This window comes from Carassius carassius, chromosome 45 (genome assembly GCF_963082965.1).
Source record: "Carassius carassius chromosome 45, fCarCar2.1, whole genome shotgun sequence".
NCBI lineage: Eukaryota > Metazoa > Chordata > Actinopteri > Cypriniformes > Cyprinidae > Carassius > Carassius carassius.
Window position 1 is genome coordinate 20,331,817 of NC_081799.1, and position 15,709 is coordinate 20,347,525.

Sequence of the window (15,709 nt, forward strand, 5' to 3'; positions counted from 1 at the left end):
ATATCTGGAGCGCCAAGCGGAACTGGCCTTGACACCCTTGAGTGACATCTCGAAGACCAATCAGCGAAGGCCGTTTTCACAGAATTGTGACGCTGAGCCAATTAGCTCCCTCTCTACGTGGATAGGCGGGAATTGGTTCACAGAGAGGGTTGTTGGAAGGGCTGGAGTGAGTGAACCGCCGATGAATAAGACTGGTAATTTTGCACATTTCTAATCTCATTTATTGCAACTATATTGGTTCTCTGTCATTACATTTACTCCCGTGCATTAAATAACACATTTATGTATAATTTAATATAAGGTGTGAGATATGTGTGATGTTAGCCAGCAGCTAAGGAGCTAATCAAGACTTTAATAGTTTATTATTATCACGAATAGTTTATCAGAAGATCACAGACTTTATGTGCATACTGATCATCTCTGAACTGATTTATCTGCAGTGAAGTATTAATAAGTAGGGTTTTGTATAGAAATTGTGGACAAACTGGCTCTCTTCCTGATTTTATAAAGAGTTGACACTTTAATAGATGAAATAATGTGCAGATTTATGCATTGCTTTACCCTCTACAATTCAAATTTGACGCTTGAGTGGTTTGAAAACCTCTTTAATCAGATAAGAAATAAATTGTAGAATTGCATAATAATGTTTAGTAGTTTAAATCTGCCAAAATTAGCTTGCTTCTTGTACATAGTTTTTTGTTAAAGAAGCCCTATCCTACACTTCTCTAACATTTATTTTAGATTGTATATATAGTGTTAGTTGTATTAACGTGCTGTGGTTGTCCGTTTTGTCAGGTATCAAGAGTTAGTGCTGCCTCCTGTTTGTTAAGATGACCAAGCTGGGCTTCCTGCGTCTGTCCTATGAGAAACAGGACACCCTGCTGAAGCTGCTCATCCTGTCTATGGCAGCCGTCCTGTGTGAGTGGATGCACATCCCTTTAAGTCAGACCCCCTGTATGTCAACTGTCCTCTAAATCCATCTGTCTTGTCATTTTCCTCCAGCGTTCTCCACCAGACTGTTCTCTGTGCTTCGCTTCGAGAGTGTCATCCATGAGTTCGATCCGTAAGTGAGATCCGTAAAGATCCCTTTCGCTTCATTATTGCAGTGCACCAGCATCCGAACACCTGCTTAAATGAGTTTCCTGTTTGTTGTTGGCAGGTATTTCAATTACCGGACCACTCGCTTCTTGACAGAAGAGGGCTTTTACAAATTCCATAATTGGTTTGATGATCGGGCTTGGTATCCACTTGGGAGGATTATAGGAGGCACCATCTATCCTGGTACATCTTAATGACACTAAAAGTATAGCAATATTGTGCTTTTCAGCCACTTGTTTTTCATCAGATGGTTGATAAAACTGGCAGAGATCTAAATGTAAACTATATTTAGGGACTCTTTGACTAGCAACCTTACAGCAACAGGTTAAAACCACTTTAGCCACCTTGTGTTGTTTCTTCTTTTCCCCTACAGGGTTGATGATCACATCTGCGGCTTTATATCACATGCTACACTTCTTCCACATCACCATCGACATCCGCAATGTGTGTGTGTTCCTCGCCCCTCTCTTCTCCTCCTTCACCGCTATTGTCACCTATCACTTCACAAAAGAGCTCAAGGTGAGATGAACCTCAGCACTCATCCGACTTACACACCCGCTCATGTTTTGTCTAGCTAACTTCTCTAACCGACGTAACACCGTATGTTGCAGGATGCGGGCGCAGGGCTTCTGGCTGCCGCCATGATCGCAGTCGTCCCTGGATACATCTCCCGTTCTGTGGCAGGCTCTTATGACAATGAAGGTATAATCTTACTGCAGAGATGTGTGTTACAGTTTTTGAATGGATCGATATGGTAATGATTAAATAAAATGGTTTTGATGCTTTTACAAATAAATGTTTTAGAATTTCTGTCAAATATTTATATAAATATAAATATACACTACTGCTCAAAAGTTTGGTGTCATATATATATATATATATATATATATATATATATATATATATATATATATATATATATACATATACATATACATATATAATATTGTTTGGTAGTATGGATTAATATATTTATAGTATAGTTTGTTCTCTTTGTGTCATTGTGTTTTAAAATAAACAAAGAAATAACATTAATGTAAATATCATCAATGCATATATATCAATGTATAAGAATTTTTTTTTTGTGATGCAAAGGAATCGCCATTTTCTGCATGCTGTTGACGTACTACATGTGGATCAAAGCAGTGAAAACAGGCTCCATTTATTGGTCGTCCATGTGCGCATTGGCATATTTTTACATGGTAAGCCACACTTGAGACACATTGTTACAGCAAATCAATAAATTGTGTTATTTAAATACTAGGGCTGCCCTCGACTAAGCATTTTTCTGGTCAACTAGTAGTCGTTCATTTTAAGCAGTAGTCGACTAATCGCACATTTATTAATAAACTATTTAAATCTTTATAATGAGCCTTGAATTGCCTACATAGCTTTATAAGCGCTCAAGCACACACATAAAACTTGCCACAGCAAACAGGCAGAAGAAATTATTATGAATGCCAGAGGAAAAACATTTTAATAATTTGATAAACTAGTGCTTTCTTTGTTCTTGGTTTAAGAGATGAAGTCAGAGACACTGACATTGTGTTTCATACAGATTACATAGTGTTCCTGTGGCTCAGTGGTAGAGCATTGCATTAGCATCGCAAAATGTTGTGGGTTCGATTCCCAGGGAACCCATGTTAGGTAAAAAAGTTGAAAAAAGCCTGAATGTACTGTAAGTCACTTTAGATAAAAGCGTCTGCTAAATGCATGAATTTAATTTAATTGCATAATCTGAGAATATTTATTTACCATTTAAATTCTTTCATTTGAAAGTAGACATTTCACTCTCTTTAGATACATTTTTAATATCTGAAAGGCAAAGATATACACTGTTTCGTGCTTGAGTTCACAAAAACAGAGACTGTTTGGTTTCATTATTTTAAAATTATTTTACTAACGCGCAATGTTTGTTGTTATTGTGAGTGTTATTGTGAGTCTTTACAGATTTGAAAGATGTATTACTCTTATCTGTATGAACAAAAATGAGAAAAATGCCTTATGTACTACCACATAGACCAGCCATTGACGATCTGTCCATCACAGACTGAGTGACTTCGCCTGTGGATTTTTTTTTTTGTGACAAAATTTTGGTCGACTTTTAGGGGGAAGCCCTATTAAATACACAAAATACTTTGTTTCAATAACACAATAGCTTTGTGTGTTGGTGTCAGGTGTCCTCCTGGGGTGGTTACGTGTTTCTGATTAACCTCATTCCCCTGCACGTGCTGGTTTTGATGCTCACCGGCCGTTTCTCTCATCGCATCTATGTGGCGTACTGCACAGTCTACTGCCTGGGCACCATCCTCTCCATGCAGATCTCTTTTGTTGGATTCCAGGTAAGGAGTTAAACATCAGTTGCCAAATAAAAGTAATCAATATAATATGAACTTCCAAGTAGATTAGTAATCTCTCTCTTTCTTTTTCTTCTTGTAGCCCGTCCAGTCCTCTGAGCACATGGCTGCATTCGGAGTGTTTGGCCTGTGTCAGATTCACGCCTTCGTCGATTACCTCCGGAGCAAACTGAATGCACAGCAGTTTGAAGTGTTGTTCAAGAGTGTCATTTCACTGGTCGGTATCATCCTGCTCTCTGCAGGTGGAGTGCTCATGTTGACAGGTGAGAGGACAAAATAATAATAGAAACGAATTTTTTATATATATACAGTACAGACCAAAAGTTTGGACACACCTTCTCATTCAAAGAGTTTTCTTTATTTTCATGACTATGAAAATTGTAGATTCACACTGAAGGCATACAAAACTATGAATTAACACATGTGGAATTATATACATAACAAAAAAATGTGAAACAACTCAAAATATGTCATTTTCTAGGTTCTTCAAAGTAGCCACCTTTTGCTTTGATTACTGCTTTGCACACTTTTGGCATTCTCTTGATGAGCTTCAAGAGGTAGTCACCTGAAATGGTCTTCCAACAGTCTTGAAGGAGTTCCCAGAGATGCTTAGCACTTGTTGGCCCTTTTGCCTTCTGTCTGCGGTCCAGCTCACCCCTAAACCATCTCGATTGGGTTCAGGTCCGGTGACTGTGGAGGCCAGGTCATCTGGCGCAGCACCCCATCACTCTCCTTCTTGGTCAAATAGCCCTTACACAGCCTGGAGGTGTGTTTGGGGTCATTGTCCTGTTGAAAAATAAATGATGGTCCAACTAAACGCAAACCGGATGGAATAGCATGCCGCTGCAAGATGTTGTGGTAGCCATGCTGGTTCAGTATGCCTTCAATTTTGAATAAATCCCCAACAGTGTCACCAGCAATGCACCCCCACACCATCACACCTCCTCCTCCATGCTTCACGGTGGGAACCAGGCATGTAGAGTCCATCCGTTCACCTTTTCTGCGTCGCACAAAGACACGGTGGTTGGAACCAAAGATCTCAAATTTGGACTCATCAGACCAAAGCACAGATTTCCACTGGTCCAATGTCCATTCCTTGTGTTCTTTAGCCCAAACAAGTCTCTTCTGCTTGTTGCCTTTCTTTAGCAGTGGTTTCCTAGCAGATATTCTACCATGAAGGCCTGATTCACACAGTCTCCTCTTAAAAGTTGTTCTAGAGATGTGTCTGCTGCTAGAACTCCGTGTGCCATTGACCTGGTCTCTAATCTGAGCTGCTGTTAACCTGCGATTTCTGAGGCTGGTGACTCGAATGAACATATCCTCCTCAGCAGAGGTGACTCTTGGTCTTCCTTTCCTGGGGCGGTCCGCATGTGAGCCAGTTTCTTTGTAGCGCTTTGTAGCGGACTGACTGACCTTCATTTCTTAAAGTAATGATAGCCACTCGTTTTCCTGTACTTAGCTGCTTTTTTCTTGTCATAATACAAATTCTAACAGTCTATTCAGTAGGACTATCAGCTGTGTATCCTGTGTATTCTGCACAACACAACTGATGGTCCCAACCCCATTTATAAGACAAGAAATCACACTTATTAAACCTGACAGGGCACACCTGTGAAGTGAAAACCATTTCAGGTGACTACCTCTTGAAGCTCATCAAGAGAATTCCAAGAGTGTGCAAAGCAGTAATCAAAGCAAAAGGTGGCTACTTTGAAGAACCTACAATATGACATATTTTCAGTTGTTTCACACTTTTTTGTTATGTATATAATTCCACATGTGTTAATTAATAGTTTTGTTATTATAAAATTATTATATATTTTTTTAATATATATTATAAATATATTTCTATTTTAGTAAATATTTATTTATGGTCATTTGAATATTATTTTGTATTATTTCTCAATAGTTTGTTTTTGTATTGGCATATGTTAGGGACAATCTCACCTTGGACCGGGCGTTTTTACTCTCTGCTGGATCCATCATACGCCAAGAACAACATTCCCATCATTGCCTCTGTTTCTGAGCACCAGCCCACCACCTGGTCCTCCTACTACTTCGACCTGCAGCTTCTGGTCTTCATGTTTCCAGGTACAGCACCTTCCTGTGGCTGCCTTTTGCCTTTAAACCATCTGACCAGTTTTGTTATTGTTAACTAAAACTATGGAATCTTTTTCACTTTTGGTGGGGGGGGGGGGGGTTCATAGATGTTTAGATTTCATAGATGTTTAGAGAAGTGTTGAAAGGAAACTAAAACATAATTGTTCTCATTTGCCCTAATAGCAAATCACAATAGCATTATTATGACTTCATAAAAGAGGAAAGAATCACAAAAGATTGTTTACATTATTCAAAAGAGAGAAACATGTCAAAATTGCTGAAACACTTATGCAACAACTAGTTTTATGTATTTATATTAAGTGTACATAAAAATGTAAAATATAAAAAATTGATTTTTGCTAGATTTACAAAGGTAATAACTGTGGAAACACATTATCACAGTCTGTGCAAAGGGTCCATTAAATAAATCGTTTTTTGTTAATTGAAATAAATATATTTTAGTTCTGAATGAAAATGACAAATAACATCTTGGTTACAATCTGAAATACAATAGGTTTACGTTGAAGTACTAAAATGACTAAAACTGAAATAAAATTTAATTAAAGCTCAAAAGTAAAACTTATTAAAATGACAAGTGCATAACCAAATCACAAAAACTTAAATTAAAATGAAAAAAAGAAAATACAAAAATAAAGCAAATTCAAAATATTTACAAATCAATTTTTAGTATATAAAAATGATAAAATTACAGTGCATCATATGTATTAAATCTGTCATCTCTTGTTTCTCCAGTTGGTCTTTATTACTGCTTCAACAACCTCTCCGATGCCACAATTTTCATCATAATGTATGGCGTCACCAGCATGTACTTCTCAGCTGTGATGGTAAAACACTTTTACTGTATATTACTCAATAATTTTGTAGGCATTTCTTTTAAAAAAGGAATCTCTGACCCTTGTTTTATCCGTTTTTCTCAGGTGCGTCTCATGTTAGTCCTGGCTCCCGTCATGTGCATCCTTTCTGGCATCGGCGTTTCTCAGGTCCTCACCACCTACATGAAGAACCTGGATGTCAGCCGACCGGACAAGAAGTCCAAAAAGCAGCAGGACTCCACTTACCCTATAAAAAACGAGGTACGATCAATGCTCTTGATCTTTCTTAGCTTTCCTTACATCATTGGTTCACTCAGTGATGCTGGGCTCTTATTGGTCCGTAGGTGGCAAGTGGGATGATTCTGGTCATGGCGTTCTTCCTCATCACATACACCTTCCACTCCACCTGGGTGACCAGCGAGGCATACTCCTCCCCGTCTATCGTGCTCTCCGCCCGTGGTGGTGATGGCAGCCGCATCATCTTCGATGACTTCAGAGAGGCGTATTACTGGCTCAGACACAACACACCGGAGGTCAGCGAGAGCCGTCAAGATGCTGACCCTCACAAACTTCCTGATTCTTTTGATTCCAAGCATTTTTGCTCATCTCACATTATTCTTGTGTGTGTACAGGATGCTAAAGTCATGTCTTGGTGGGATTACGGGTATCAAATAACAGCGATGGCCAATCGAACAATTCTGGTTGACAACAACACTTGGAATAACACTCATATCTCTAGAGTGGGTCAGGTAAGGATGTAGTTTTATATAGTTTCAACTACAAAAATACAGTTTTGTTGTTTACAGTTTTTATACTTTGGACATGTCTAAAAAAAGTTTTCTTCTTTGCAGGCTATGGCCTCCACTGAGGAGAAAGCCTATGAGATTATGCGAGAACTGGACGTTAGTTACGTCCTGGTGATCTTTGGTGGACTGACGGGATATTCATCTGATGGTATGGGCTCAGATGCATTTTGACCCATGGAAGCGAGTTTGTGGGTATTAATAGGGATGCACCGATGAATCGCCCGCCAATATTTATCAGCCGATTTCTTTATTATTTTAAAGCCATCGGCATATCATAAATAGCATGGAAAGGGCCGATACCGATGGTTATTAATTAACTGCATGGAGACAACCAGTTGCATGTCTGTTGCATAATCCAACATTTTTCTCTGGACAAAATAATTAAATACTTGCCAAATAAAATCTGTACAAAATATAGTTTGTCAGATGGCATAATATGGCCATATGCAAACGCGACGCTGATGCATCCAACGAGTGAAACGGCCGTGCTCAGCTGTAAATTCATTATAGGTAAGTCACAATGGCAATGCATCTGCGTTTAGAGTTTATCCGAGGATATGTCATAAACCACCAAGCATTAGGCCTAGATTTAAGTGAAAATGAATGGCAGGTAATAAGCTATGCAGCTTTTTGTTTGAAACCAGTGTAGAACACGGATTCACACAAGGTCACATCACGCACCTGCAGCGTTTCTGTGAACAGAGAAAACCGAATAAATCTATATAGGCTACGTAAAAATGATATATAGGCCTATAGACAATATATTTCACTTCAAATTATTAACAAATGAACAAAAAAAAAAAATTTTTTTTTTTTACAATTTTGAATGATGTTTTGCTTCTATTCTTGATGACTAACCAGCATTGGTATGGCCATATATTCCGGAGTAACAGTTGGGAAAACAACGCAGTGATGACGCCTGTGCCTCACACGCACATCATGCTTATGTTTAGCCTAAATACAACTTTAAAGGATTTGTTGTGGAGAGAAGGGAAGGAACTATAAAAAAAACGAATTGTGTTTGTAAATTTGCTTTTATTTACCGGTCTTTTAGCCTACATAATTTCTGAATGTAATAATAAAATGCAACGAACTAGCAATTAATTTAGGCTGTTTTTTCCCCTCTCAAAATGATTAGGAGTAGAGGGTTGTTTTTTTTTTTTTAATCAATGCTTGTTTTTCTCTCTCTCATATTTAAGCCCTGCTTTATGCAATTGACCAATATCGGAATCGGTCAATAGGGTTTTTGTTAATATCGATATCTCCCCAAAAGATCCTATTGGTGCATCTCTAGTACTTAATGCTTGAATTGTAGTATCTTAATCAGATGGAACCTAAATAGCATAAAAATGAATACGTTTGTGTATTTCTTTATATAGACATTAATAAGTTCCTGTGGATGGTCCGTATCGGGGGCAGCACAGACACAGGGAGGCACATAAAGGAACACGACTACTACACACCCACCGGAGAGTTCCGTGTGGACCGCGAGGGGTCCCCCGTCCTGCTCAACTGCCTCATGTACAAGATGTGCTACTATCGCTTCGGCCAGGTCTACACCGAAGCCAGTAAGTAACTCCTGTGTGTTTCTTTCTTTCTTTTTTCTTTCTTTCTTTTTTCTTTCTTTCTTTCTTTTTCTTTCTTTCTTTCTTTCTTTCTTTCTTTCTTTCTTTCTTTCTTTCTTTCTTTCTGTTTACCATACTTGATCAGTTAGATGTTTCTCCAGTTAATGTAGTTACACCCACTTTAAAATCTTTTCTTTAACTAATTTTTTATGATTGAATATTATTTTATTCTAGTTTTCTTGATTAATATTATTTTACACACACACACATACACACACACACACACACACACACACACACACACACACACACACACACACACACACACACACTCTATCTATCTATATATAGTATATTACGTAATATACTGTATAATCTTTTTTTTCAGTTCAGCTTTTAAAAAAATATTTTAGTGATTTTAGTGCTTCAATTTATTTATTTTCAGTCAGTTTCCAAGGCAAATATTTTAATTTAATTGTATTTTTTTAATCTAAAATTTAAAATGTAATTAATGTTTAGTTTTAATTCAAGTTTTAGTCAACAACAAAAACACTGTGAATATTTTATTTTTATTATTTTCATAAATAACTGACATTATGGAAGTTTAATGAGTTGCAAATGCTGTTTCATGTTGAGTTTTAGTTTAGGGTTTGAACAAAAAAAGTCTAAGAAGTTAATGATGACTAGAATTTAAATCTAGATTAACTTTTCTTTCCAGAACGTCCTCCTGGTTACGACAGAGTTCGTAACGCTGAGATTGGTAACAAGGACTTTGAGCTGGATGTGCTGGAGGAAGCGTATACTACAGAGCACTGGCTCGTCAGGATATACAAGGTACATCAGAACTCACCTGTGCATCTTTAACCATTACTGTCCCTCTAAACCACTAAACAAACTTCCACTGATGATCTCCTGCTTTACCTCCACAGGTCAAAGACCTTGACAACCGTGGCCTCTCAAGAACGTAAAACCCAGAATTCAAAATCCCACCCCCCTCTCCGGAAACACAGCACTGAACATCTGCGGCCCCCACATCATGATCTGAGGAGAAAGCGTGAAGATTTTTTTATACTTTTGTTGTAATTGCTGAAAGAGATTTTCTTTGCGTACCTTTTTTTTTTTTCTTGGTTTGTTTTTTAAATTTGATGGTCAAATGTGATGTTGCCTGGGGGCAGAAGGTGTCAGATTACCACCCGAAAAGGTGAGAAAAATGTTTATAAGTCATTTCTGCAATCAACTGGCCAGATTACTGTTTGATTTGTCTTTCAATGGGTGAATAAAGGAGTGACTGGGATTCAATTGATCTGTGTCTTTCTTTTTAACCAATAAAATCACGTGCATTCTGAACGTTTGGAGTCCAGACCCACTAAGATATAGACCCTCGATCAACACTTGTTAGTCCAAAAGCAAGCTGCTCATTTTTAATAAACTCAAATAGAACAGATTTTTCCATACATTTAAAAAGTTTTATGTACCTTCCACTCAGAAGTGTCAACTGAAGATCAGAATTTAGATTATTTAAATTTCCCCTTTCCGATGTTTTCAGTTTTTTTTTTTTTTTTTTGTTAATGACTGAAATTCATCTTACACTGAATTTCGTACAGTTTATGTAACAGCTGGGCAAAACGAAAACACGCAGAATACAAGTGAAAGTTGTTACCTTTTTGCTTACATGCCCTCTACTGGACACTAATGAAACTAGAGCTTTGGGTTGGTCCTGGTGTGGCGTCATTGTAAGCATGCGCACTAGGTCAAAAGCGTGCGCTCCGGTCCACAGCGAGCGCGTGTCATTGAGGAAGGTGATTAGAGTGTCTTCTTCTGCATACATGACTGTCTGTCGACAATAACAATGTGGCGCAAGCTGTTCACCTCCGTCCCTGCTTTCAGAGCCCTGAAAGCACCCTGTCGGAGCATTAAAAGCAGCAGCAGGGGACCTGATAAGGACTTCTTTAAAGGTGAGATACACATTATCCGTACATCAATATTAGAGACGTTAAACGTCTTGAGTAAACTGTTAGTGGTGACAAAGTCATGCTCGCCTTCCCTAATTTCTCGCATTTCAAATCCTACTATAACTGACAGATAGATTGGCTCATTAATATTAATTTAGTCATGCTGGCTTTGATCTGTAAACTTCCTTGGAGCGTCGAGCCACGTAATCTAATCAATATTCATAAGTCAAGCCTTTCTCGAAGTATCTGTTCGTTCATTCGCTAACTGCGTAACGCCCGCTTGCTTTTCATCAAATCGGTGAGCTCTACAGGTCGAACGTAGCGATGCGTAATTAATATTCATAATGTTGCATTCGCTTCATTAGGAATTTTAAATTCGCATCCTGCACAACAAATATTAGATGTATAACAGTAATTAAGTCTAGTTCAAAACTGTAGTCAAAGCGAAATATATCTGTAGTGTTTATAATTGCAGTAGATGCATACAAATTATAATTTGTATTATCTTTTTAAAATAAAATTTCATTCCTGAATAATTCTAGTCAGTGTGTTTTTATTTCTTCTATTGGATATAATAGTATAATTATCAAACGAAATAATTGTTTTCTTCCAGTATTTAGAGGTATAAATTAGAAATTTCCTTCAAACCAGCTTTACATTACTAATAAAACACATTATCGAACAAAATTACAAACACAGTATGTTTTCAAGAAAATGTAGGTAATGATGAAACTGGCTTCTACCGATAAAACATACTCTCATCTGTCTCATATGTAACTTGTTGCAGATCTGGACGCTCAGCTGCGGGCGTTTCGGGACAAAGCAGCCGCAGCGATGCCCGGCAGTGACTGGAGCCCAATTGAGGTAACCCCCGGCCTGCCCCCGGAGAGGGCCGATGTGGTGATTGTAGGAGGTGGAGTCGTAGGATGGTCCATCGCATACTGGCTAAAGATGAAGGCGCGAGTGAGGGATGGTTTGAGAGTGCTGGTGGTGGAGAAAGACCCTACTGTGAGTTTATTAAAGGGGCACTTTGAGAGCATGTCTCAAAAACTAGTGAACGTGTTTGATGCTACGAAGGTGATGTCTATGTAGGCAGCTCAATAAGTTTTAAAACACAATGTCTGCTATATACTGAGGAATGCTATAAATGATGTATTGATCATGTTTTTTTATTTTAAAGTTCACCCAGAAAAAAATAACTTCTTATGTTGTTCGGCTCCCACCAGATATCATATCAATGTCTTTGAGAAATAATTAAATTTAGTAAAATAAAATTACAAATGGACGTCTGACTAAATTAATTCAATTTGAAAGATTAAGTGAATAAGCAAAATGATTCTAATATAATAATGGTATCACCATTATGGTAACAGAGTCCTCATTTAGTTCAGAAAATGCATAGACATCATTCATTTAAATTGTATACAAGAACATTTATTTGATTTCCCCCTTTGTCTCTGCATCGTAATTTTTTATGCAATGAAACCGAATTAGATTTTCAATGCAAGCCATTAATTCAACTGGAACTGATTTGAAACAAGTCTGTCTGAGCCTTTTCCGAGGAGAAAAAATCCTGCTTCCCTGTGAACTATCCCATCTGCTCAATAAAAATTATTTTCTTTCTCTCTTACCCTTTTCTTATATATTTTTTTTAATTAGAAAAGATTTCTCCTTTTGTGTTCCACGAAAGATCAGAGTAAGGTTTCAGAAGACTTGAGGCAGAGTAAATGATTTAGTTTTTTGGTGAACTAACCATTTAATGGTTAATATATTAAAAACATAACACAAAATAAATCAGTGCCCAAATATATAATTTCATTTATTGTGATGCATGAATGACTGGAAAACACTTATTTTTTTTTAGCATTTTGTAAGATTTAAATTTTAATATTAATAAAAGATAATTACAAAACATTTTATGTTCCTTTTTCTACAGTATTCCCAGGCGTCGACTGTTCTGTCATGTGGTGGAATTCGGCAGCAGTTCTCCTTGAAAGAAAACATCATGCTGTCTCTGTTTTCAGCTCATTTCATGAAGAACATTAATGTAAAGTCTTCTATATTACACTATTAAAAGCTTTCTGAAATATTGTTCCCGTTACAAATGCACTGTAACATACATAAATTGTGATGTAAAGTCTCAATATCAGCTAATTTCTAGAGACTTTTAATATTTTGTTAGTAAGTCTTTCTAAATATTCTTCTTCATCTGGATCATTTAGGCTGGTCTAAAGTTTTAGGATACGAATAAATGTTTTTAAATGTGTATTTCTGTTGTGTTTTAATGTAACAGAATCATCTCTGGGTTGTAAATGAAGACCCCGTTGATCTGCAGTTTAATCATTCTGGATATCTCTTCCTCGCCAGTGAAAAATCAGCTCATATCATGGAGGAAAACTACAGAACTCAGAGGTAACAGAAAAAGTAGGATTACCAAACAGATTATATACCAGTTTTTTTTTTCAACTACATTAGGCATTTTTATTATCTTTTGGGTTAACTCGAGCTTTCATATTAACTGATAAACAGCCTCGCAATACAAAGTTAAAGTTAAATCAAACATATTTTTGATTTTATGGGTAGATACGTGGGTGCAAAGGTCGCCCTCCTCTCACCATCCCAGCTGAAGGAGCGGTTCCCTTGGATGAACACGGAGGGGGTCGCTCTGGCTTCTCTTGGTTGGTGCCCATTTGCACAATCTTTGATACATCTAACATCCAAACTTCATTACTGAGTGACATATTTGTTCCTCACTTAGGACTAGAGAACGAGGGCTGGTTTGACCCCTGGTCTCTCCTGAACGCTCTCAGACGCAAGGCCGTGTCTATGGGAGTCTATCAGTGCTTTGGAGAGGTCACAGGTCAGGATTCACAAATTAGAGCATGGTTTCCTTCATTTGGTACTTTTTAAACTGGCTTTGACATTGCATTCTTACGTTCAAACTGGAAATCAAGTTGATTCTCTTGAATTTTTAGGATTTAATTGTGCTGCAAATTTGGCAGAAACCACAGATGGAGAGGTTCTTAATATCCAAAGGATAAAATATGTTAATGTAAGTTCATCTCAAGCATTCTCAAAACATCTCAGCACAGCACTCTGTTTTGAAACTTGTTTGCATAATTTATGTGCTTTCAAAGTTGAAGTGCACTAGCAGCGTAACAGTTAGATGTGGTGTGGTTGTAGGTGCGGATGCCCAACAGTCTGGAGTATCAGCCCGTGGAATGTGCCGTTGTGGTTAATGCAGCGGGTGCAAACTCAGGAAAGATCGCCTCCATGCTAGGCATCGGATTAGGCCCGAAAGAATCCGTGTCTGGTGTTCCGCTACCCGTGGAGCCCAGGAAAAGGTTAAGACTACTTGTGTAGTAAACAGTTGTTACCCTGTAATTTGAAGCAGTTTCTCACCATTTGCTCACTTGAATAAATAAGAAGTGCCAAATATTCTAAAACTATATTAAATATTCTTGTATTATATTATTATTTAATTTTAATATTATTAATAATTCATACAATTTAAATTGTATGATATTAAAATATCATTTATATTTATTATTTTATTGCACAATATTTTTATTACACAATTAGTATTCAATTTAAATGAATGAGCAGTGCCAAATATATTTTTACATATGTTAATAATATTTTTATATTATATTGTAAAAATAGGATTAATAATTTAGTATCATTATTACTCAATAAGAGACGCATTTCATTTTTATTTAAATGAATAAGCGGTGACAAATATTCTAAAATAACTGTTGCGTTTAGTTTAAGATATTATATTAGTTTTATTAATATATTAATTAAATATTAAACCTAATGTATTTTATTAACTAAATCCATCCATTCTTTAAACTGCTTATCCACTGTACGCTTGTGGGAACGCTAGAGCCTATTACTAAATATTGTTAATAAATCATTAAATATCAATAGTATTTAATGTCAAATTAAATTTAGAAATTTTAAAATGACATTTTAATTATGTATAATTCTAGAAATCTGTAGTCTCATTAGCTACATCGTCCCGATCTCCTCCAGGTTTGTTTATGTGGTACATTGTCCTGATGGACCAGGGTTGGATACTCCATTTCTGATTGACTATTCAGGGGTTTACTGTAGACGAGAGGGACTGGGAGGAAATTACATCACAGGAATGTCACCAGAGGAGGTATAGGCACGTTTTAAGTCAATCTCTGACATATAAGCTTCATTGTCTTCATGAATGTATGTATTTGTTCATACATCCTTTATTATTTCTACCTTGTGCAGGCAGAAGAACCAGATATCAGTAACCTTGATGTGGACCACGAGTTCTTTCAAGAAAAAGTCTGGCATCATCTGGCAAACCGTATTCCTGCATTCGAGCAACTGAAGGTGAATTTCATAATGTAGAATTGTTGTTCATGTTATCTACTTCATGAAGGGAGTTTTCTTGACCTTTTTCAAATTCTACCATTCAGTTTTTCCCAAATGAAACAGTTTGCTTGTATGGTCCATCTTTTTCAGGTTTTAAGCGCGTGGGCTGGGTTTTATGACTACAACACCTTTGATCAGAATGGTATTATTGGACTGCATCCTCTTGTGCCCAACATGTACTTTGCCACGGGCTTCAGCGGTCACGGTCTGCAGCAGTCTCCTGCGGTCGGGCTCGCCGTGGCTGAGCTTATTCTGGACGGAGGCTATAAGACCATCGACCTTAGTGCTTTTGACCTTAAACGGATCCTCCTGCAGGAGCCCATACTGGAGAGTAACATTGTGTGAGGAGCACAAAAACAAGATGAATGTGTCCTCAAAATGGAGCCACTTGACATGAACGTTATAATGACATCATAGTTCAGACAAAACTCTCACTGGAACAATGGTCAAAGTTCAGTTTGGAAACCAAACATAATCAGCATATTAAAAGGGTTAGTTCTCCCAAAAATGAAAATTCTGTCATTAATTTCTCAGCCTCATGTCGCTCCAAACCCGTAAGACCTCCGTTTATCTTCGGGACACAGATTA

The 15,709-nt window shown here is 37.3% G+C and overlaps 2 protein-coding genes across 2 annotated transcripts; both read left to right on the top strand.

The window, feature by feature from the left end:
- The first annotated feature begins 43 nt into the window (after positions 1 to 43).
- On the top strand, positions 44 to 10,055 carry LOC132127373 (dolichyl-diphosphooligosaccharide--protein glycosyltransferase subunit STT3A-like). Its single transcript, XM_059539214.1, has 18 exons — positions 44 to 194; positions 796 to 918; positions 1,003 to 1,063; positions 1,160 to 1,281; positions 1,472 to 1,617; positions 1,710 to 1,800; positions 2,194 to 2,300; positions 3,276 to 3,440; positions 3,538 to 3,718; positions 5,388 to 5,543; positions 6,306 to 6,397; positions 6,491 to 6,646; positions 6,730 to 6,918; positions 7,018 to 7,134; positions 7,237 to 7,339; positions 8,571 to 8,759; positions 9,475 to 9,590; positions 9,686 to 10,055. The coding sequence occupies exons 2-18, from the start codon at positions 831 to 833 to the stop codon at positions 9,722 to 9,724; spliced, it is 2,118 nt and encodes a 705-aa protein (XP_059395197.1). The 5' UTR covers positions 44 to 194; positions 796 to 830; the 3' UTR covers positions 9,725 to 10,055.
- A 450-nt stretch (positions 10,056 to 10,505) lies between these two features.
- Positions 10,506 to 15,699, top strand: foxred1 (FAD-dependent oxidoreductase domain containing 1). The gene is made up of 11 exons (XM_059539216.1): positions 10,506 to 10,711; positions 11,496 to 11,716; positions 12,645 to 12,755; positions 13,002 to 13,120; positions 13,292 to 13,386; positions 13,467 to 13,568; positions 13,684 to 13,760; positions 13,892 to 14,052; positions 14,744 to 14,873; positions 14,975 to 15,079; positions 15,212 to 15,699. Exons 1-11 carry the CDS (start codon positions 10,606 to 10,608, stop codon positions 15,464 to 15,466), a joined length of 1,482 nt encoding a protein of 493 aa, XP_059395199.1. The 5' UTR covers positions 10,506 to 10,605; the 3' UTR covers positions 15,467 to 15,699.
- Positions 15,700 to 15,709: the final 10 nt, after the last annotated feature.